Genomic DNA, 24,614 nt, shown 5'->3' on the forward strand with positions numbered 1-24,614 from the left:
GACATGGAAGCAACCTAGATGTCCATCAGCAGATGAATGGATAAGAAAGCTGTGGTACATATACACAATGGAGCATTACTCAGCCATTAAAAAGAATACATTTGAATCAGTTCTAATGAGGTGGAGGAAACTGGAGCCGATTATACAGAGTGAAGTAAGCCAGAAAGAAAAACACCAATACGGTATACTAACGCATATATATAGAATTTAGAAAGATGGTAACAATAACCCTGTATGCAAGATAGCAAAAGAGACACAGATGTATAGAACAGTCTTTTGGACTCTGTGGGAGAGGGAGAGGGTGGGATGATTTGGGAGAATGGCATTGAAACATGTATAATATCATATAAGAAACGAATTGCCAGTCTAGGTTCGATGCAGGATACAGGATGCTTGGGGCTGGTGCACTGGGATGACCCAGAGAGATGGCATGGGGAGGGAGGTGGGAGGGGGGTTCAGGATTGGGAACTCATGTACACCCGTGGCGGATTCATGTTGATTTATGGCAAAACCAATACGGTATTGTAAAGTAAAATAAAGTAAAAAAAAAAAAAGAATACCATAAATACAATTGCAAATGGCATTTCAGTGTCAGGATTAGCAGGGAGAAGGGTAGGGATTGATCTAATATGCAGAGAAAAATAAAGATGAGTCAAAGATGCCAACAATAGGAAACAAGGATAAGTTTGAAGGAAGGAAAAAGGTGGTGGCTCCTCAAGCCTTGCTTTCCATATAATTAATTGGTATCAAATAGCTTGTGAAGTAAGCAGTTAACCAATTAATAGTATTCACCTCCCAAAGGTATTAGTTCCAAATATAAAGAACTAAAATTACTAAGACTTGTTCTTAATGAAGTAAATTCTGTTATACATGCCAAAACAACAGTACTTCTACATAGAAGAAAGACTTCTAAATCTTGATCAAGAGTTCATCTATTTCAAATATTCAATACAGTAGAAACTATGTTTATGGAAATTGAAACAGACTAGTAAAATAAAAGAAAAAAAGAGTTCTTGAATTTACTTAAACTGAGCAAACTGCATGATTTAAATGAATATATATTTTGCTGGGTGAGGTTGTATTTGCTTATGGTTCTTTTGAGTCTACTTTTACCTAAAGATGCTCTCAAAGAATGTGCATTATTAGGTCTAACTTGATTTGGACAGGACTGGAAAAGGTAAGTTTTCATTTTAATTCCAAAGAAAAGCAATGTCAAAGAATTTTCAAGCTACCGTACAGTTGTGCTCATCTCACACACTAGCAAGGTAATGCTCAATATCCTTCAAGCTAGGCTTCAGCAGTATGTGAACAGAGAACTTCCAGATGTACAAGCTGAGTTTAGAAAAGGCAGAGGAACCAGAAATCAATTGACAACGTTTGTTAGATCATAGAGAAAACAAAGGAATTTCAGAAAAACATCTATTGCTTCATTGACTATACTAAAGCTTTTGACTGTGTGGATCACAACAAACTGTGGAAAATTCTTAAAGGGATGTAAAAGCCAGAGCACCTTACCTGTCTCCAGAGAAACCTGTATACAGGTCAAGAAGCAACAGTTAGAACCAGACATGTAACAAAGGACTAATTCAAAATTGGGAAAGAAGTATGTCAAGGTTGTATAATGTCACCCTGCTTATTTAACTTATATGTGGAGTACATCATGCGAAATGCTGGGCTGGATGAATTACAAGCGAGAATCAAGATTCCCAGGAGAATTATCAACCTCAGATATGCAGATAATACCACTCTAATGGCAGAAAGTGAAGAGGAGCTAAAGAATCTTTTGATGAGGGAGATAGAGGAGAATGAAAAAGCTAGCTTAAAGCTCAACATTCAAAAAACTAGGATACTGGCATCTGGTCCTATCACTTTATAGCAAATAGAAGGAAAAATGTGGAAACAGTGACAGATTTTATTTCCTTGGGCTCCAACATGACTGTCTATGGTGGCTGCAGCCATAAAATTAAAAGATTCTTGTTCCTTGGAAGGAAAGTTATGACAAACCTAGACAGCATATTAAAGAGCAGAGACATTACTTCACCAACAGCTGACAAAAGTCTGTATAGTCAAAGCCATAGCTTTTCCAGTAGTCATGTATGGATGTGAGAGTTGGACCATCAGGAAGGCTGACGACCTAAAAATTTATGCTTTCAAATTGCAGTGCTGAAGAAGACTCTTGAGAGTCCCTTGGACTGCAAGGAGATCAAACCAGTCAATCCTAAAGGAAACTGACCCTGAATATTCATTGGAAGGACTGATGCTAAAGCTGAGGCTCCAATACTTTGGCCTTGATGTGAAGAGCTCATTCATTGGAAAAGACCCTGATGCTGGTAAAGAATGAGGGCAGGAAGAGAAGGGGATGATGGAGGATAAGATGGTTGGATAGCATCACTGACTCAATGGACATGAGTTTGAGCAAACCCTGAGAGGTAGTGAAGGACAGGGAAGCCTGGTGTGCTGCAGTCCTTGGGATCACAAAAAGTTGGACATGACTGAGCGACTGAAAAACCACTACAATGCATAAGTATATTTGATTTCTATTTTTGATGATTCTGTGCAGATCCTTCATTTGCTTTTGCTGATCACAATGAGAAAGTAAGGGATTCATAATGTAAATGTGAAAACTATTCTCCTATCTGTAAACAGGTGAGAGAAAGCATATCATAAATTATAGCCAGAACTCTAGCTAAATTTTTAATCTCACCAATGTTAACTCAACAATGACTAGTTACATAAACCTATCAGGTTATACAATCAGAAAAGGGTGAGATGCTTTGAGAATTATGGGTATGCATTTTTGAATGCCAAAATAGAGATTCTTTTAAGCCCATCATTTTGTGAACATTGCACATTCTTGGGCTGCTATTGCACTGGCAATCTGTAATGAAAAATTAAGCAGTAGTACATCATGACAGCCCCTGAGCACGTACTCCGCAGAAGTCAACTGCATGTGTCCATAACTGCATTTCAACCTTTGATTTGTTGCTGTAGCAGCTCCAGGGCTTTCCTGGTGGCTCAGTGGTAAAGAATTCACCTGCCAAAGCAGGAGATGTGGGTTCGATTCCTAGGCTGAGCAGATTCGCTAAAGAAGAAAATGGTAACTCCCTCCAGTAGTCTTGCCTGAGAAATTCCATGGACAAAGAAGCCTGTAGGGTTACAGTCCATGGAGTTGCAAAGAGTCAGACACAGCTTAAAAACTGAGCAGGCATGCATGTAGCAGCTTCAACACTATTGTTGTTTAGTCACTAAGTCATGATTGACTCTTCTGCAACCCCATGGACTATAGTCCACCAGGCAAAAATACTGGAGCAGGTTTCCATTTTCTTTTCCACGGGATCTTCCCAACCCAGGGATCGAACCTGTGTCTCCTGTGTTGGCAGGAGGATTCTTTATCATTGAGCCACCTGGGAAGTCCAGTGGCTTCAACATACAATGTAACTAATATGCTTTTAAGAGCCTGGCGTTTCTTCTGCCAACTATCAATTATTTACAAAATTTTATCCCCCTTATTTCACAGAAACAGTTAAGATAGAAAATAAATGAAACTAGATCAGGAAAAATACAAACTAAGTTAGGAGGTCAAAGCAAAGAGAGGAATTAGAAAGCAGACTCCAGGATATAGGTCCTTGCTTAGAAACTAAAATCTTATATGCTAATTTGGTTTTTATTTCTAGACAGCCAGTATAGAAAAGGCAGTGCTACCATTTAGAGGTACTAATTATTTAGCCATGTAGAGGAAGAAAAATTTTCCAGTCCCTTTCTTCTGAATGAAATTTCCCACCTAGGATTTTACACAGAGGCCAGTGAATGATGTAATGGGCATACTATCCCTTCAGAAAATGAAATACCAGGTTATTATTAGTATAATGAAAGTTTCATCTCCACTGCCGTTGTGTTGAGGACTTTATATCAAAGAACTTATCAGTGAAAGCAATTTCATGGAAGCTTTCCAAGAAAATATGGTTCAGCATGTAGTTTTCTGATGGCATAACTTAGCCCAAGGATAACCTTTATAATATCTATGATGATTGAATATTTTGTATCTTAAATATCAGAGAAAGCAATGGCACCCCACTCCAGTACTCTTGCATATTTGCTAAATTATTCCTCACAGGCATCACTTTCCTCAGCAGGACCTTTGCTAAGAGCCAGGTTACAGAAAGACTGAGGTTTTCTTTGGCAAGGGTTTATGATTTACAAATGCCTGAAAGAATGTACATTACTACATAAATATCATTATTTTCACTGAGAGTTATAAAATGCAGGATTATACTTAATCATATTTATCTTAATCTGTACCTTTTCTTTTGAGTGAAGTTTCACTTTTCTTCCCTTTTCCTTCCTGAAGAGGTTCTCGATTACCATGCAGGGGTTCTAAACAAAATTTAACACACAAATATCATTTATGATTTTTTCTGATAGCTAGGTTATGATTTGTAAGCAATCAAATGTGATTTCTCAAAACAGCTATATTTGTGAACTGCCTAAAATGGCTCAGACCTTTACTGTGAGTTAGAATTAATCTGAAGTTAGACTATGGATTGAAAATTCTTGAATGACAACCCTGATAGGACTATCCTATTTTGTGACATTGAGAAGTTGAGTCCTAAGTTTAACATCAGCATTTGGTAGTGAATTTGATTGTTGTTGTTCAGTTGCTAAGTCACGCCCGACTCTTTTTGACCCCATGGACTGCAGCACACCAGGCTTCCCCGTCCCTCATCATTTCCCAGAGTTTGTCCAAATTCATGTCCATTCTGTTGGTGATGTCATCCAACCATCTCATCCTCTGTCACCCTCTTCTCCTTCTGCCTTCAATCTCTCCCAGCATCAGGGTCTTTTCCAATGAGTCAGCACTTCCGATCAGGTGCCCAAAGTATTGGAGATACAACTTCAGCATCAATCCTTCCAGTGAGTATTCAGGGTTGATTTAAGATTGACTGGTTTGATCTCCTTGCTGTTCAAGGGACTCTCAACAGTCTTGTCCAGCACCATAGTTCGAAAGCATCAGTTCTTTGGTGCTCTGCCTTCTTTATGGTCCACCTCTCACCACAGTATGTGACCATTGGAAAGACTATAGATTTAACCATACAGACCTTTGTCAGCAAAGTGATGTCTTTGCTTTTTAACACACTGTCTAGGTTTGTCAGTGAGTTTGATTATAAACTCTTTAATGCAACATACATGCAGAGTTTTAAAAGTTAGTCACAAGTAAATTTGAGGCAGATGGCTCTATTAGTGTTTGGAGATAGTTCACTGAAATGATTGTTATACAATAAGATGATTGGATCTATAATAAGAATGATGCCAAAACACTTTGAAGGAGAGTTAAATAAACACATTGTTTTGATATGGCACATTCCTGAAGTTCTCTTGACCCCATACTTGGTTGCCTTGTGACTTTTACATTCCATTGTGCCTTGACTGTAACTTGTAATACAAAGGATTGTTTGGGAATATATACATTGGATTCCCTGGAATCTAATTAAAAGACATGCTGGAAATGGGGAAATGGGAAACTGATGACCAGGAGGTTAATAAGATTTCCCAAATAATAATCTGGTCTTTGAAAAACATCACTACATCCCACATAATTCATGAAACAAGTTCAGTCATCTTTCTCCGTTTGTCCTAGGTTACAGTTTGTTCCCCCTCGTCATAAGGATGCACATATAGGGCAATTTAAATGTCTGTGATAGAGTTTGTCTGACCTATTCTTTGTATTTAGAAGTGACAGTTATAAGAATGTGTAAATGCATAACATATCACTTATGTTTAAATATATCAGCTCCAAAAAAAAAAAGATTCCATAGAAATAAGACAACCTCTTTTGTTAATCTCTATAAAAGGACTTTTAAACATCCAAGAGTTAAATAGTTAAACACCAAACTCATTCATAAATAAATAAATCCAAAGGTTTGAATTAGGTTTTCTTTTTTAGAGGTAAGGTTAATAAAAAAGTCTAGATAACCTCTTCAGTTCAGTTCAGTTCAGTTCAGTCGCTCAGTCATGTCCGACTCTTTGCAACCCCATGAATCACAGCATGCCAGGCCTCCCTGTCCATCACCATCTCCCAGAGTTCACTCAGACTCACGTCCATCGAGTCTGTGATGCCATCCAGCCATCTCATCCTCTGTCGTCCCCTTCTCCTCCTGACCCCAATCCCTCCCAGCATCACAGTCTTTTCCAATGAGTCAACTCTTCGCATGAGGTGGCCAAAGTACTGGAGTTTCAGTGTTAGCATCATTCCTTCCAAAGAAATCCCAGGGCTGATCTCCTTCAGAATGGACCGGTTGGATCTCCTTGCAGTTCAAAGGACTCTCAAGAGTCTTCCCCAACACCACAGTTCAAAAGCATCAATTCTTCGGTGCTCAGCCTTCTTCACAGTCCAACTCTCACATCCATACATGACCACTGGAAAAACCATAGCCTTGACTTACGGACCTTTGTTGGCAAAGTAATGTCTCTGCTTTTGAATATGCTATCTAGGTTGGTCATAACTTTTCTTCCAAGTAGTAAGTATCTTTTAATCTCATGGCTGCAATCACCATCTGCAGTGATTTTGGAGCCCCCCAAAAATAAAGTCTGACAGTTTCCACTGTTTCCCCATCTATTTCCCATGAAGTGATGGGAACGGATGCCATGATCTTAATTTTCTGAATGTTGAGCTTTAAGCCAACTTTTTCACTCTCCTCTTTCACTTTCATCAAGAGGCTTTTTAGTTCCTCTTCACTTTCTGCCATACGGGTGGTGTCATCTGCATATCTGAGGTTATGGATATTTCTCCTGGCAATCTTGATTCCAGCCTGTGTTTCTTCCAGTCCAGTGTTTCTCATGATGTACTCTGCATAGAAGTTAAATAAGCAGGGTGACAATATACAGCCTTGATGTACTCCTTTTCCTATTTGGAACCAGTCTGTTGTTCCATGTCCAGTTCTAACTGTTGCTTCCTGACCTGCATACAGATTTCTCAAGAGGCAGGTCAGGTGGTCTAGTATTCCCATCTCTTTCAGAATTTTCCACAGTTGATTGTGATCCATACAGTCAAAGACTTTGGCATAGTCAATAAAGCAGAAATAGATGTTTTCTTGGAACTCTCTTGCGTTTTTGATGATCCATCGGATGTTGGCAATTTGATCTCTGGTTCCTCTGCCTTTTCTAAAACCAGCTTAAACATCAGGAAGTTCATGGTTCACATATTGTTGAAGCCTGGCTTGGAGAATTTTGAGCATTACTTTACTAGCCTGTGAGATGAGTGCAGTTGTTCGGTAGTTTGAGCATTCTTTGGCATTGCCTTTCTTTGGAACTGGAATGAAAATTGACCTTTTCCAGTCCTGTGGCCACTGCTGGCATATTGAGTGCGGCACTTTCACAGATTCATCTTTCAGGATTTGAAATAGCTCAACTGGAATTCCATCACCTCCACTAGCTTTGTTCATAGTGATGCTTTCTAAGGCCCACTTGACTTCACATTCCAGGATGTCTGGCTCTCGATGAGTGATCACACCATCATGATTATCCAGGTCGTGAAGTTCTTCTGTGTATTCTTGCCACCTCTTAATATTTTCTGCTTCTGTTAGGTCCATACCATTTCTGTCCTTTATCAAGCCCATCTTTGCATGAAATGTTCCCTTGGTATCTCTAATTTTCTTGAAGAGATCTCTAGTCTTTCCCATTCTGTTGTTTTCCTCTATTTCTTTGCATTGATCGCTGAAGAAGGCTTTCTTATCTCTTCTTGCTATTCTTTGGAACTCTGCATTCAGAGGCTTATATCTTTCCTTTTCTCCTTTGCTTTTCGCTTCTCTTCTTTTCACAGCTATTTGTAAGATAACCTCTTAGTACCTTTAATAACAATACTCTGGGTAACCAACATTTTAGCTCCAAACTTTAGTAGAAGGTAACAGAAAAGGGGGTGAAAATAGGGACACCTGAGATGCTGAACGTAGAAAATACTGTGAGCAAGTCTAATTTCTCCTGGGAGTAGCATGAATTCTGCCTATTTGAGAAAATTATTTCCAAAATGTATTCTGAAATCTCCAAATATACTCTTAGCAGCATGGATTGCACTACCATGCTTTGTCACACTCAGAACTTTAGTTTTAAATTACATTCTGACATTTGATAGTGGACTTGATAATAAACCCTTTAATGGAACAAAATTGTGAAGTTTTAAAAATTCAGAACTGTAAAAAATTAATAAACAGAAATCACAATTTAAAAAAAAGGAAATCACAATTAAACAGAGTTGAGAAACCAAAAGGGGGGGAGACCTTTGGCCCTAAGAGGATAGTATTACCCAACAGGAGGAAGAATGATTCCTCTTCTTTCCTGATGGATTTAGCCAATGAAAAGCCATGGACTCTTGGGGCACTATGGACCTTCCAACTTCCTTTTCCCTCCATAGAAGCATTCTCCTTCCCTTGTCATACAAGGACTTATATAGGGCTTGCCATAGTTGCAGACCCTGCATTATCATTCCCTGCTAATTCTGAATAAACCCACTTTCACTGGAGAAATATTTGCCACTCTATTCATTTCAGGTCAACAAACCCATACACAGTGTAGAACTGTCAGTTCAGTTCAGTTCAGTCACTCAGTCATGTCCGACTCTTTGGGACCCCATGGACTGCAGTACGCCAGGCTTCCCTGTCCATCACCAACTCCTGGAACTTACTCAAACTCCTGCCCATTGAGTTGGTGATGCCATCCAACCATCTCATCCTCTATCATCCCCTTCTCCTCCTGCCTTCAGTCTTTCCCAGCATGAAGGTCTTTTCCAAAGAGTCAACGGCCAACGTATTGGAGTTTCAGCTTCAGCATCAGTCCTTCCAGTGAATATTCAGGACTGATTTCCTTTAGGATGAACTGGTTCTATCTCTTTGCAGTCCAAAGGACTCTCAAGAATCTTCTCCAACCACAGCTCAAAAGCATCAATTTTGGGGCACTCAGCTTTCTTTATAGTTCAACTCTAACATCCATACATGTCTACTGGAAAAACCATAGCTTTGACTAAACAGACCTTTGTTGGCAAAGTAATGTCTCTGCTTTTTAATATGCTGTCTAGGTTGGTCATAGCTTTTCTTCCAAGGAGCAAGTGTCTTTTAATTTTATGGCTGCTGTCACCATCTGCAGTGATTTTGGAGCCCCCCAAAATAGTCTCTCACTGTTTCCATTGTAGAGCTGTATTTGAGCAAAATGACCTTTAGTACTCAGTGTACAATGCTTCCTTTTTTACCCCATTTCCACCTTGGCTTTTTTTTTTTTTAGTAAATAATTTCTCTTTTCTTCTCAACTTTTAAAGAAAATTGTAATTGGATATTTGCTTTGAGCTTGTTCAGAAGCCTCTGGCTTTCAGTTCTGAAAATGCGTTCTTTTGAAAAACACTACATTTTAAAATATAAATATAAATAAACCTGCTGGGAACTTCCCTCCATAAAACTGCTTATCCCAGCTTCCCTGAGCTGTAAGGGCAATGTGGCCTATGCTGTGGCCCCATCCGCATTTACTAGCACTGAGATCTCAGAGTGATGCCTTACCGTTGGAAGACAGTAATTAGGCCTCTGGGGGTGAACCCTTCTGTGCATTTTCAAAGCTCAGGCAGTACTCCTGCCCTTGCTGGAAGAAGGAGACATATACAACCACTCTTTGAAGCAACAACAGCTTTATTATTCCTCCAAATGCACAGTATTCAACTATACAATTTTAAATTCACAAGCAAACTTAAGAAACTTAAACGATTGCTAGAGACTGGTTTCAGGGAATGGCTCCAGTACATAGATACTCCTGGTCATGAGGCTGAGGTGAAGAAAGGGAGGGAAGGCCATGGTCTTGGGTTTGAGGCCTGGATGGACAATGCCAGGCCCCCTTGAGCCTCTGTGGAAATTGTCTTTCCCAGTTAAATAGCATTTTTAAGGTTTCCATTAGTCCTCCAGACCTCTGCTTTGTTTTTTAAAGGGAAAAAGTAGGTATGTTTAATTAAATGCTTTGTGCTTTATTGTTCATATGATAAAAACATTTTTGTGTATTTTGTCTTTAGTTAAGTCCCATTTTGTGGAATATAATGGTCTTTAGTAGACCATAATAAATGTTATTAAAGTTTTCAAATTTATTTGTTTACTATAAGTAGGCTTAATTTTGAAAAATCAGGCCCACCTCTGATCTCAATGAAGAAGAAAGATTATAGCCTTTAGAAATGCAATCATGACATGATAACAAGCAAACCTAGGTAGACTTGTATAACTGCACAGTTGACCACTTACAAAGCCGAAACCAGAAACTAAAGTCACGTTTGTTTCATATACACAGCACTCAGTTGATCCTGTCATGCTCCCAGTATCATACATTTCAACAGTTGAGCAATTCACTTCTGTCATTATATATTCTACCATTTCATGGTCCATAGTGGTTAAGGATACAGAAAGAACTTAAGCTAAAAAATATTCTCTATATAAACTATCCATGTATGCTATATGTTGTAAAGATACAAGTTTACTGAGATGTCGGGAGCTTGTTTCTAGCCTTTTATAATTGCAAAGCACAAAAGAATAACAGTTACATATATATTCTAGTCTCTAATGGATGCTGTTGATTTGTTCCCTTATTCTGTGGGCAACTGGTTATGTTCTCATTTTGGTAAGGAGGTCTCAGTCTTCATAAACTCAGCTTTACCACTCCAACAAACAGAAGTCTATCCCCTTGAGCTGCTCTATGTTCCTTATGGTTATTCTCTCTGTGCCTCCCCTTCTCTCATCCGTGGTCTTATTCTAATCAGTAGATCTGGGCATGAGGATGCCCACACGGAGAGATCCCACACGGTCAGGTACTTGCGCTTTGGGATAGCCGTGCTCTCAGCTACTGCTGCCTCTTCACTTCATCTGAGCAGACAGCATCCTTTCACATGACGGATGCTGTTCAAAGCCTGACTCTACTGATAGATAAATGGACTGGTACTATCATTTACAATTCCTTTCTAAGTGAAAACGAAAAACTGGTAGACAGGGTTAGCAATCACTCTGTCAATCACCTGATGCTTGCTTTCCTTTTGCAGCAGGAGTTTTGGACCGCTCCTGTGGAAGGTGGACTTCCTTCTCTTTCTCTGGTTCTGGAGGGGGAGGAGGAGGAGGGGATGTCTTCTCACTCAGGGAAACTTCTTCTTTTCTCTCAGCTTCCTTTTCTTCTAATTTCTTTTTCACTTCAAACAGGATAAGAGTGGATCTTTATTAGCAGCTCCAGACACCTACTATTTCATGTAAACTAAGATAAACCTAACAATATAAAATTGCTCTCACTGAATTAAGGCTAAATTCATGTTTTAAATTATCCAGTCCTTGAAGCTGACATCTGGCGTCATCTCTGTCTGGTTAGAAATACCATTTCCCCTGCCTCTGATGGAGATGGTGATGACGTGTGTGTGTGTGTGTGTATGTGTGTGTGTGTGTGTGTGTGTGTGTGTGTGTGTGTATCTGTAGCAGGTAGAAGACTTGCTGAGAGGGTGCCGACTTTAAAACTAACAATCTAGAATTAGCTAATATACTGGGATAGGAAAGTAAAGAATTAAGTCAAATTTTCTAGTGGATAAATGAGGTGAAAAAAGCCTAAAGAGAAGGTGAAGGGCAATATGACAGAAGAGGTGGGGGTCGGGAGGACACAGAAGGGAACAGAAATGCATGAGGCACCAACTTCTAGGGGTAAATACATATAAAGCATTTAGAATGGTGCTCAGTACTCAAATAAGGCTTAACAAAATTCATCCATTCATGCACTAGCTAGTTATTCAATCTTAGTTGTGCCCTAAAGGAAAGGAAGCCTCATAACAATAAGATAAAACTATGCCAATACTATGGGCTTCCCAGGTGGCGCTGGTGGTAAAGAACCCATCTGCCAATGTAGGAGACATAAAAGACAATCAATCCCTACAATCCCTGGGTAGGGAACCTCCCCTGGAGGTGGGCATGGAAACCCACTCAGTATTCTTTCCAGAAGAATCCCAGGGGCAGAGGAGCCTGGTAAGCTATGGTCCATAGGTTCGCAAAGAGTTGGACAAGACTGAAGGGACTGAGCATGCACGCAAGCCAATACTGTCAACAGGTAAAACTATACCAACACTGTAAATAATAGTAATACAAACAATGCTAGGCACAGTTGTGGCTGCCAGAGATACAAAAGTGAAACAAAAGAGAAAGATCACTGCCTTGTGAAGCTTGCAAACCATAAACATGATGAACAAAGTAAGTCACATAAGAAGCTGGAAGGTGGTAAGTGTTTTAGGGAAAGTACATAGAGCAGAGGGCAGGGCATCAGCAGTGCTGTGGGGCAGCACTTACAGTTTGTTTAAATGGCTTGCTTTGCAGGGTAGACCACTGAGGAGGTGGCAATTGAGCAAAGGCTTGAAGAGATTGAGGGAGTGTGAGTTCCAGGCAGAGGAGACAGCTCTGGGGTCCTGAGGGGGTGTTTCTGGATTGTCTCGGCTCCTGTAATTGTCAGGGCCCTTTGCCCTTCTGGATTCAGGCTTACCTTACCCAGTGTGCCCTTCCCACCCTCCCTGACTTCCCAGTGCTCCACCCTGGAAATGGCCACAACTTTACCCCTGTACCAATGAAAGTGAACACCTAAACCCTTGTATGGCTATTTCTCCCATTGCCCTCAGATCATTCTTTTCAACTTGGCAAGATAAGGAGGATTTGTTTTATTGGATTTTTTTCAAACTGGAAATTAATATATTTTCTGATTATGAAAGTAATCTATAATTACTGCCTTTAAAATCTCAACAATGTAGACAAATAAGCTGAAAGAGAAATTTCTTGTTAATTCTCTTTGTCCTCCTTCTTCCCTCCTCATCAAAGACTGTATTATTGTTGAAGAGAAAACCATAAGCCCAAAATGGCATCACTTGTGCTACATAAGTAAAGTCCATGATACCAAACCTATACTACCTGCCTCAGTTGCAGTTTCTACCTTCCTCAGAAGTATAATTTTAATCAATCAGTTTGGAATTTTCTGGTTCGCACCAATGAGATGATCTGTCATGGGGGCTCTCTCTATATCACCTCCTCTCTTTATCAAAGAAGAAGAGTCAATCTGCATGGCAAAGACCCCTGCAGTTCCCTTCCCCTAAAAGATGTCCTGGCCCAAAATAACCATTTTTCTCCCCTTTTGCTAAAGACTTCCCTGTTCCACCCTCATGTCTATGAAAACTTCTACTTTTTACTTCCCTTCAGAGTGTCTTCTAGTTGTTAGATGGGACATTGTTTGGTCAGGAATAGTTGAATAAAGCCAGTTAGAGCTTCAGATTTATTGAGTTGAATTTCATTTATATATATATATATATATATATATATATATATATATATATATATATATATATACTGTGCTGTTGGAGAAGACTCTTGAGAGCCCCTTGGACTGCAAGGAGACACAACCAGTCCATCCTAAAGGAGATCAGTCCGGGGTGTTCATTGGAAGGACTGATGCTGAAGCTGAAACTCCAATACTATGGCCACCTCATGAGAAGAGTTGACTCATTGGAAAAGACTCTGATGCTGAGAGGGATTGGGGGCAGGAGGAGAAGGCGACAACAGAGGATGAGATGGCTGGATGGCGTCACTGACTTGATGGACATGAGTTTGAGTAGAGCTGGTGATGGACAGGGAGGCCTGGCGTGCTGTGATTCATGGGGTCACAAAGAGTCAGACATGACTGAGTGACTGAACTGAACTGAACTTATATTGTCACTATTTTCTGTGCACATACATTTAATAATTGTTACTGTTGTTTTAATCGCTTAGTCATGTCTGACTCTTTTGCGACCCCATGGACTGTAGCCCACCAGGCTCCTCTGTCCATGGGATTTGCCAAGCAGGAATACTGGAGGGGGTTGCCTCCAGGGAATCTTCCCAACCCAGGGATAGAACTCATGTCTCCTGCATAGACAGATTCTTTACCACTGATCCACCTGGCAAGCTCAAATTTAATAATATATATACTTTTAAAAACAAAAAAGCGACAATTTAAATATAACCTGATTTTTCCCACTTAACAGTATATTATGATTATTTTAAAACAGCAGACTATTCATAGAAGTACCATATCCTTTTTTTTATTTGTTTTTAACTTAATCAGGATGCTAAGTACAGAGCACTGGAAAATATTTATTATTTTAATGACCAAAATATTTCTTAAAAATAATTAGTGGATTGGAATGTAAATCTTAAATAAGTGGCAGTGGATTCTGTTCATGTAATAAGTGACTGGAATATAAAACCTTTAGGAGAATGTTGAAGTGAGTCTGATAGCTGGTAAAAACACTGATTCAAATTTGTAGATGTTTGAAGCTACAGTTCAGTTCAGTTCAGTCGCTCAGTCATGTCTGACTCTTTGCAACCCCATGGACTGCAGCACGCCAGGCCTCCCTGTCCATCACCAACTCCTGGAACCTACTCAAACTCATGTCAATTGAGTTGGTGATGCCATCCAACAATCTAATCCTCTGCTGTCCCCTTCTCCTCTCGCCTTCAATCTTTCCTAACATCAGGGTCTTTTCCAATGAGTCAGTTCTTCGCATAAGGTGGCCATAGGATTGGAGTTTCAGCTTCAGCATCTGTCTTTCCAATGAATATTCAGGACTGATTTCCTTTAAGACAAATTGGTTCTATCTCCTTGCAGTCCAAGGGACTCTCAAGAGTCTTCTCTAACCACAGTTCAAAAGCATCAATCTTTGGCACTCAGCTTTTTTTATAGTCCAACTGTCACATCCATACATGACTACTGGAAAAACCATAGCCTTGCCTAGATGGACCTTTGTTGGCAAAGTAATGTCTCTGCTTCTTAATATGCTGTCTAGGTTGGTCATAACTTTTCTTCCAAGGAGTAAGCGTCTTTTAATTTCATGGCTGCAGTCACCATCTGCAGTGATTTTGGAGCCCCCCCCACAAAATAAAGTCTGTTCCCCTCCCAAAATAAAAACTCTTTCCCTATCTATTTGCCTTGAAGTGATAGGACCAGATGCCAGGATCTTAGTTTTCTGAATGTTGAGCTTTAAGCCAACTTTTTCACTCTCCTCTTTCACTTTCATCAAAAGGCCCTTTAGTTTTTCTTCCCTTTCTGCCATAGGGTGGTGTCACCTGCATATCTGAGGTTATGAATATTTCTCCAGGCAATCTTGATTCCCCTTTGTGTCTCACCCAGCCCAGCATTTTGCATGATGTACTCTGCATATAAGTTAAATAAGCAGGGTGACAATATACAGCCTTGACATACTCCTTTCCTGATTTGCAACCGGTCTGTTGTTCCATTTCCAGTTCTAACTGTTGCTTCCTGACTTGCATGCAGAGTTCTCAAGAGGCAGGTCAGGTGGTCTGGTATTCCTATCTCTTTCAGAATTTTCCACAGTTTGTTGTGATCCACACAATCAAAGGCTTTGGCATAGTCAATAAAGCAGAAATAGATGTTTTTCTGGAACTCTCTTGCTTTTTCCATGATCCAGCGGATGTTGGCAATTTGATCTCTGGTTCCTCTGCCTTTTCTAAAACCAATTTGAATATCTGGAAGTTCACGGTTTACATACTGTTGAAGACTGGCTTGGAGAATTTTGAGCATTACTTCGTTCTCAAGAGGCAGGTCAGGTGGTCTGGTATTCCTATCTCTTTCAGAATTTTCCACAGTTTGTTGTGATCCACACAATCAAAGGCTTTGGCATAGTCAATAAAGCAGAAATAGATGTTTTTCTGGAACTCTCTTGCTTTTTCCATGATCCAGCGGATGTTGGCAATTTGATCTCTGGTTCCTCTGCCTTTTCTAAAACCAATTTGAATATCTGGAAGTTCACGGTTTACATACTGTTGAAGACTGGCTTGGAGAATTTTGAGCATTACTTTACTAGCAAGTGAGATGAGTACAATTGTGAGGTAGTTTGAGCATTCCTTGGCATTGCCTTTCTTTGGGATTGGAATGAAAACTGACCTTTTCTGGTCCCATGGCCACTGCTGAGTCTTCCATATTTGCTGGCATATTGAGTGCAGAACTTTAACAGCATCATCTTTTAAAATTTGAAATAGTTTATCTGGAATTCCATCACCTCCACTAGCTTTGTTCATAGTGATGCTTTCTAAGGCCCACTTGACTTCACATTCCAGGATGTCTTGCTCTAGGTGAGTGATCACACCATCATGATTATCTGGGTCATGAAGATCTTTTTTGTATAGTTCTTCTGTGTATTCTTATCAACTCTTCTTAATATCTTCTGCTTCTGTTATGTCCATACCATTTCTGTCTTTTATTGAGCCCATCTTTGCATGAAATGTCCCCTTGGTATCTCTTATTTTCTTGAAGAGATCTCTATTCTTTCCCACTCTATTGTTTTCCTCTATTTCTTTGCACTGATCACTGAGGAAGTCTTTCTTATCTCTCCTTGCTATTATTTGGAACTCTGCATTCAAAATGGGTATATCTTTCCTTTTTTCCTTTGCTTTTCACTTCTCTTCTTTTCACAGCTATTTGTAAGGCCTCCTCAGATGGCCATTTTGCTTCTTTGCATTTCTTTTTCTTGGGGATGCTGTTGATCCCTGTCTCCTGTACAATGTCATGAACTTCTGTCCATAGTTCATCAGGTACTCTGTCTATCAGATCTAATCCCTTGAATCTATTTCTCATTTCCACTGTATAATTGTAAGGGATTTGATTTAGGTCATACCTGAATGGCCTAGTCATTTTCCCTACTTTCTTCAATTTAAGTCTGAATTTGGCAATAAGGAGTTCATGATCTGAGCCACAATCAGGTCCTGGTCTTGTTTTTGCTGACTGTATAGAGCTTCTCCATCTTTGGCTGCAAAGAATATAATCAATCTGATTTCGGCATTGACCATCTGGTGATGTCCACGTGTAGAATCCTCTCTTGTGTTGTTGGAAGAGGGTGTTTGCTGTGACCAGTGTGTTCTCTTGGCAAAACTCTGTTAGCTTTTTCCCTGCTTCATTCTGTACGCCATGGCCAAAGTTGCTTGTTACTCCAGATGTTTCTTGAGTTCCTACTTTAGCATTCCAGTCCCCTATAATGAAAAGGACATCTTTTTGGGGTGTTAGTTCTAGAAGGTCTTGTAGGTCTTCATAGAATCGTTCAACTTCAGCTTCTTCAGCATTACTGGTCAGGGCATAGACTTGGATTATCATGATATTAAATGGTTTGCCTTGGAAATGAACAGAGATCATTCTGTCATTTTTGAGATGGCATCCAAGTACTGTATTTTGGAATCTTTTGTTGACTATGACGGCTACTCCATTTCTTCTAAGGGATTCTTGCCACAGTAGTAGATATAATGGTAATCTGATTTAAATCCACCCATTCCAGTCCATTTTAGTTTGTTGATTCCTAAAATGTTGACATTCACTCTTGCCATCTCCTGTTTGACCACTTCCAGTTTCCCTTGATACATGCACATAACAATCCCAGTTCCCATGCAATATTGCTCTTTACAGCATCAGACCTTGGTTCCATCACCAGTCACATCCACAACTGGGTTTTGTTTTTGCTTTCACTCCATCTCTTCATTCTTTTTGGAGTTATTTCTCCACTGATCTCCAGTAGCATATTGGGCATGTACTGACCTGGGGAGTTCATCTTTCAGTGTCCTATCTTTTTGCCTTTTCATACTGTTCATGAGGTTCTGAATTGGTTTACCATTCCCTTCTCTGTGGACCACTTTTTGTCATAACTCTCCATCATGACCCGTTCGTCTTGGGTGGCCCTTCATGGTGTGGCTCATAGTTTCATTGAGTTAGACAAGACTGTAGTCCATGTGATCAATTGGTTAGTTTTCTGTTATTGTGGTTTTCAGTCTGTCTGCCCTTTGATGGAGAAGGATATGAGGCTTATGGAAGCTTCCTCATGGGAGAGACTAACTGAGGGGGAAACTGGGTCTTGTTTTGATGGGGGAGGCCATGCTCAGTAAATCATTAATCCGATTTTCTGTTGATGGGTGGAGCTGTGTTCCCTCCCTGCTATTTACCTGGGGCCAAACTATGGTGGAGGTAATGCAGATAATGGTGACCTCCTTCAAAAGATCCCATGCATGTACTGCTATACTCACTGCCCTCAACCCAGCAGCAGGCCACCACTGACCCATGCCTCTGCTGGAGACTCCTCGACACTCTCAGGCAAGTCTGGGTCAGGCTTGTTGAAGCTATAGCCTAGATTCAATTTGTTTTTGCTTTTCAATCTCAACTCTAGTGGTTACCTTCCTCCTCTTAGCCTAATTTCTGACTGTCAAAATAACATGTTAAGCCTTTTATATAACATATTTGCTTTGTCTGAAAGTTTCACATGGATGTTTTGGGGGCGTGGACATTTAGATGTGGAAGCTTGTCTTTCTAAATTTGAACTCCTGGCTTCCCAAGGTGATTGCAGCTTACACTTATGCACTATTTCGGTGTCAGTTCACTGATAAATCGTAGTAGTTAGGTCACAAATCTGGGGATGGAAGAAAGCATTCTACCAAGGCAGTTTTAGAACCTTTGTGATATTGATAATTTTGACCACTTTTTATTATACCAAGAAATTACAGTTGTCAGTGATAACTGATAAACAAAAGGGTAACATTTCATTTCTTCCTAAGCTCATCAAAACCACACATTACATTTTTGTTACATAAACTCAAAATTATAAAAGAATTGTAATTACCTTTATTTTCTTTTTTAATTATTTCAGTCATAATCATTTCCTTTACTTTTTGGAACAATGACTGTTTATCTACTTCAGCATTGATTTTTATCAAAATGTTTTCTGGTTCTGTAAACCACTGCTCCAACGAAGGCCAGTTGTCCAGGAAGCCTACAATTCTGCAAAACCCAAATATTATATGAATATAATATCATGAATTATATGACTATCACATACTGAATATATGACTATCATGTACTGAATATATAATATATATCACATATCACATATGAATATCACATACTGATTGAAATGTTGGAGTAACATTAAGCATGATTTATCTGATGTACATGATGAAAAAAACAGCTGCCAACATATATGAAAAAAGCAACTTTAAGAAGTCTACAGGCAATGAAATATATCCACTTTAAAGAAGACATCATTTTTAAGCAAACAGCAGCTTTACAAACAGTAATACTTCTTTATACATATATTAAAGCAACAATGTGTTAGGATTGAACAGTTTTATGTTAGAGTTGAAAAAATGAATGTGGAGTTCACTACTGTTTGCTTAAAAATAAACCTGTTATTTAAGTATTTTCTGTATGTTGTGCCAACAAGGTAGAACATTAACTTATCCGTTTATCTTTTTTTGATTTTTAAAAATTTTTCATGAAGTAATTTATTATCTTCTTCCTATCTTGTTCCTTCCAAACTTTACACACTTCCCAGAATCAACCAAATTGTTTGCCTAATCTGAAATCTGAATCCTAATTAATGATAAAAATTTAAACTTTGTTGGCACATCATACTTTAAAAGGATTTGTATTCTTTTCTAATTTAATTTCTAAATATACCACATGAATTTATAATTTAATGTCTTAATTGTAATGCTCTAATTAAAAGCTAGCAAAATTATTATGAATTATAACGTGAAGGGATTTTCATCTTGTTCTTTTGCTGTATGAAGGATGATTGTTATATCACATTTTAGAGGGTAACAACAGCTTTTTTGCACTATGTAAATACTAGTAGAGATTCTTCTGTAACTAATAAAATGATTATTGAAATGTAAAAAAAATAAAAATAAAGAAGACATCATTTAATGCCAACTAGCCATATGTTTTGAGGTATAGGAAAGAGTAAGAGAAGATTTGGAAATTCTACCATTTCAGGAAACCTTTGATGTGGGTTTAGTTTTCTAAATGAAGTTCTAAGGAAACATCACCTGTACTCATAGTAGACTGAGTGCCCTTCTGCTGGCAGCTATAGCCCGAGCCACATAGGTTATCTACTTTTTCATAGTTAGAGAAGTTCAAGAGACCCTTGAGTAAGTGTCGATGGTGGTGGTGGCTTAGTCAGTCACTAAGTCATGCCTGACTCTTGTAACCCCATGGACTATAGCCTGCCAGACTCCTCTGTCCATGCAAATTTGCTTTACTCAAACATACTCGTGGAATGAGTTTTGTCCTCTGAGAGTAGATAGGCCTCATGAATCAAATTCCTCTTTGTTGCCTCAACTCATGTTTTCAGAGTTCTCAAGTTTTCAAAACATTATTTAACTTTGTCTAATTTTTCTTTTCCAATGAGCAAACTGCATACAACCAAAAGAATGCTTATTACGCATTATTTCATTTTAGTTTTAGAACTACACTCTATACTCTGATGCCTAGATCTTTCGAATTCCAAGATCTTCATTGGCATTTGTTGAAAGAGGGCTGAATTAGGATTCCGTCTAATGAACCTGTAAGTTCATGTAGCCATAAAGGGAAATGTTGCTTGATTTAATTCTTTTTTACTGTGACTTTGATGACTTATACTCTGAATATAAAAGCTAGCACATAAATATTTCACTCAATATCAACTCTACTTAGTTTTGTTTTACCTATAAAACAGTGAACGCTAGGAAATACATCTTCCCCCTAGATCTGATGATTCTAAATTGACTAGTTGCCAGTTTGTTCACAGGGCAAGAAACAAGAAGACAATGAGTTTTAAACTAACCTGTGCTGTATTTGATCTCTTAAATTCTGGTCCTCATCTGTATCTTTGTTTTTAGCAGCTACACGCTGATTGATATCTTCATGAGGAGCTTCACTTGAAAATGCTTTAGCTATGATATTGAAATTACTTAATTAGACAATCTGCTACACCAGTCAAAGTTGCAGTAGCACTGCCAAAATATACTGATACAAAAAAGCCAAATGAATATGGTCCTCCTCTTTGGCTCAATATTAATTAAAATGTTTAACAAAATATTGAAAAAGTAAAGGATAGTTTTGGGGTCAGAATTCAAATTTCCCTTAGAAATTAGGAGAAGGAGGTAAAATACAACATTTAAGAGGAGCTCTAGTTTCAAGGTAGAACATCTTGGGATTGACCATGAAGAGAAGGTACTGAAAAATGATGGTTTGTCATAAATAACAAACAAGGAAGCAATTAGAAAATCAACACCATGATGTAAAAATTAAGAATGAAATAACAGGGTAGCCATAAAGTCAAATATGCAAGTTATTTGTCAATATTATATTAGAACACAATAATTTATCTTTCTAGACTTTATGATTTTTCCCTGTAGAAGAGACAGAAAGGAACATATCACAGGAGACTGAAGCCAAAACCAATTTCAGCTCCTCTGATTGAGTCCTAGCAAAGATTAAGAAACAATGTCCAGAATACTTATGAATTCAGTATAGATGGAAAATCATAAAGAGGGAAAGAAAGCCTTGAACTAGATTAAAAGGAACTAGATTACTCAGTTAATGCAAGAGAACACTGAAGAGCAAATTAATAGCACCCAAAAAGATGAAGGCCCCTCACAGGATACAGCAATCAATTGTCCTCCATCTATATTCATGATAGAAAAAGAGGAAATTAGTTCAGAAAACAGAATATGCTTTTAGGTTATTCAGAAAACCCAAAGATGCTGACGACAATGAGCGATGGAAAAAGACTGTGGGAACGATCATGAACCATCCCATGGTCAATAGCTTATTTTGTCAAGGACTTCAGAACATGTATCAGCATTCTTCTCTTCCCAAATTGCACCCAGGCTTTGGCCCCTTCCTCTTCTCTCCATTTCACTAACATGGCCACATCTTGGATTTTCTGATCACCTTGAAGGGCTCCACCTCTGGAACGGCCCCATCTCTACAATATTAATGATCTGTACCCTTATCATTTGTCTTGCCAGCACTCCTCTATAGTTGATGAATCTCTATGACCCATCCCCATAAATTTGTACAGCATTTTCCCCAAATTGACAAGCACTATCCTGACTTGATTTTATTATTTTAGCAAACCTGAGTTGCACGGTTGAACATTTCAACTTCTCTCCCTCATCTGACAACTTCAGTTTATATCTTTCTGCTGCATCAGCCTTAGATGATATCCATCTCTTTTTGACTTGTAACCTCACTGACTATCTGGCTCAAAAATCAGCTGAGCTCTTTCATATAAGTGTACCCTTTCCTAAAACAGGGTGTGAGGGGGAGAGAGACAGAGATGAGAAAGAGAGACAGAGGGAGAGAGAAAAGGAATACTAAAACAATAATGATAAAAATATCCTGTTTCCATAGTTCTTTCCTTTTGTTCAGAGACAAGTTTCTTGAGAGGTATCTTTATTCACACTCTCCACCTCCCCACCCCCATTCACATTCCGTTCCATAGCAATCCATCCTTTCCTGTCACCCACTCCATTGAAACAGCTCTCTTTCTGGTTATCAAAGACATCAACCCAATGGAAATGCTTCAGTCTTTGTCTTACTTGATTTATAGGTAAAATTTAGCACACAGTTCTTAAATGTTTTTACACATACAGTCAGCCCTCCATATCAGTGGAGTCAACCAACAACAGATTGAAAATATTTGGAATAATAATTCCAGAAAGGGCCCAAAAAAAAAACTATATTCTTCCAGGTGTGGCAACTATATAGCAGTCACATTGTATTAGGTATTATAAGTAATCTAGAGATGATTTAAAGTATACAGGAGGATGTGCATAGGTTATATGCAAGTCTCATATGATTTTATATAAGGGACTTGTGCATCCTTGGATTTTGGTCGCTCAGTTGTGTTTGTTTGCAACCCCATGGACCGTAGCCTGCCAGACTCCTCTGTCCATGGGAATTCTCCAGGCAGGAATACTGGAGTGGGTTGCCATGCCCTCCTCTTGGTATCCAAATGGGTTCTGGAATTAATCCCCTGTGAATACTAAGGGAAGACTGTAGTACATTATTTTATATCCACAACAAAACTTGTAAAGTAGGATTGTGATTCTAAAATTGGCCCCAAATGGTATAGTTTATAAATGAAAGAAAAAGCATTTGATTCCAGTTATCTCACTCCAAGTTCTGAATTTCTTTTTAAATTTTCAAACTGCTTATTGAACTATACCTTCCTGAAAGCATGCATACATGAATATACAGCTCAGTGGCTTCCCAAACTGAAAATAGGATAAATAGCACCAAGATCAAGAAATAAACATTCTCAGCCCTTATCATATCTTGAAAGCAAGTTGGATTGCTTTGAGTTGTAGGCTCTGTTCTGCCAATAAACAGCCATGGATTGGCAGTATTCTTCACCTATCCTCAGATATCCTTGAACAAGAATAGGAAGTTAGCTGAACAATCATCACTACTGTCAGTACAGCCCCTACTTCTTTGTATGGAGAGTAGTAAATTCTCCCTTTTGAAATTCGATGGACAGCATTCAATATAAAGTACTGTGCTCAAGAGCTGAAGTAGTATCTAATGGTTTTGTCCTTTTATTTAAATAAACAGTGAAAGGAAGATCTCAAAACTATACAAACTCAAAATAAGGAAGAGTCAAGTGCTCATGCTTTAAATGTCCACCTATAAATATAGGAGGAAATGATTCCCTAAGTCTCTCTTAGCCACAAATGTCATTATATTAGTTGTAACAGCAAATATATTGTACATATACAATGTACAATAACATCATCTAATTCTTTAATTAATGAGGGAATCAGCAAGATATTACAACTAGTTCAAATGAAAATTTGCATAAGGGACATATTCACAGACAGGAATGATAAAATAGATGGTAATAGATGAAAAAACTGGTTACTATGTATAGAACAATGTCATACTTGAAATTATCTTTTTCAGCATGTAGAAATTAACTATCTTAATTGAATAAAATTCATTTGTATGTCTATGCACAAGAATAATTTGAATTAACATCAATTTTCTACAATTTATGGTTATAGAAGAGATGAGTTAAGCCAGTGAAAGGTACAGAATCCTATGAAACCAAATACTCCAAAGGGTCCCATAGACAATACTCAGTCTTCTATTGAAAGAATATCCGATAATTTTTTGTTCATTTCAAAGTCTTCCACTGTTTTTCCTGATGCATTTCCTGATGTCTTGCTACTATTGTTCCTGATGCATGTACCAGATTCTATACTAAGTGTTTAACATTTATCTCATTTAATATATGTGAGACAATAAGAAATGTATATTTGGATTTTGTCTCCTGACGCAGAGCTTTGAAAACCCTTGTAATTTCCTATAGTGGTAAGAGGAGGGTTTTTATATTATCATTATTCATAATAAGCCTCTTTCAACCTTATCTGAGTTTATGCCAAAGAGGTGACTCTTGGGAGGGTGGAGCCCTTCTGCCTGTGCAACCAGCTGACCACAGAGTGGAACTTTCAGTCCTAGCCCCTGGTTTCTAGGGATGGGAAGAAGCTAGAGGCTGATCACCAATGCTCAGCTATATAGTCAGTCATACCTACATAATGGAACTCCCATAAAAACTCTAAAGAAGGGGTTCAGAGAGCTTGTGGGTTGGTGAATGCATCCATGTGCCAGGCGTGTGTCACACACCAGGCTCCACGGGGGAAAGGCCTGAGCTTGGAATTCCTCCAGACTCTGCCCTGTGTACCCCTTCAACTGGCTGTTCACTTGTATCTTCTATGTCAGTCTTTACAACAAAACAGTAA

General features: G+C 38.7%; 1 protein-coding gene across 7 annotated transcripts in view; it reads right to left on the minus strand.

Moving 5' to 3' along the window:
• SPEF2 (sperm flagellar 2) overlaps positions 1-24,614 on the minus strand; it is a 203,552-nt gene that overhangs the window by 97,705 nt on the left and 81,233 nt on the right. For all 7 annotated transcript variants that reach the window (XR_011249554.1, XM_069555868.1, XM_069555870.1 and 4 more), the window contains 4 exons: positions 20,651-20,759; positions 18,668-18,825; positions 11,024-11,191; positions 4,300-4,374 (listed from right to left, as the gene is read on the minus strand). Coding sequence is in view for 6 of the 7 variants with exons in the window: in XM_069555868.1 (XP_069411969.1) it covers positions 4,300-4,374; positions 11,024-11,191; positions 18,668-18,825; positions 20,651-20,759 (510 nt within the window). In the remaining variant the exon portion in view is untranslated. The remainder of the gene's footprint in view (positions 1-4,299; positions 4,375-11,023; positions 11,192-18,667; positions 18,826-20,650; positions 20,760-24,614) is intronic.

This window comes from Ovis canadensis, chromosome 16 (assembly GCF_042477335.2).
Source record: "Ovis canadensis isolate MfBH-ARS-UI-01 breed Bighorn chromosome 16, ARS-UI_OviCan_v2, whole genome shotgun sequence".
Classification (NCBI taxonomy): domain Eukaryota; kingdom Metazoa; phylum Chordata; class Mammalia; order Artiodactyla; family Bovidae; genus Ovis; species Ovis canadensis.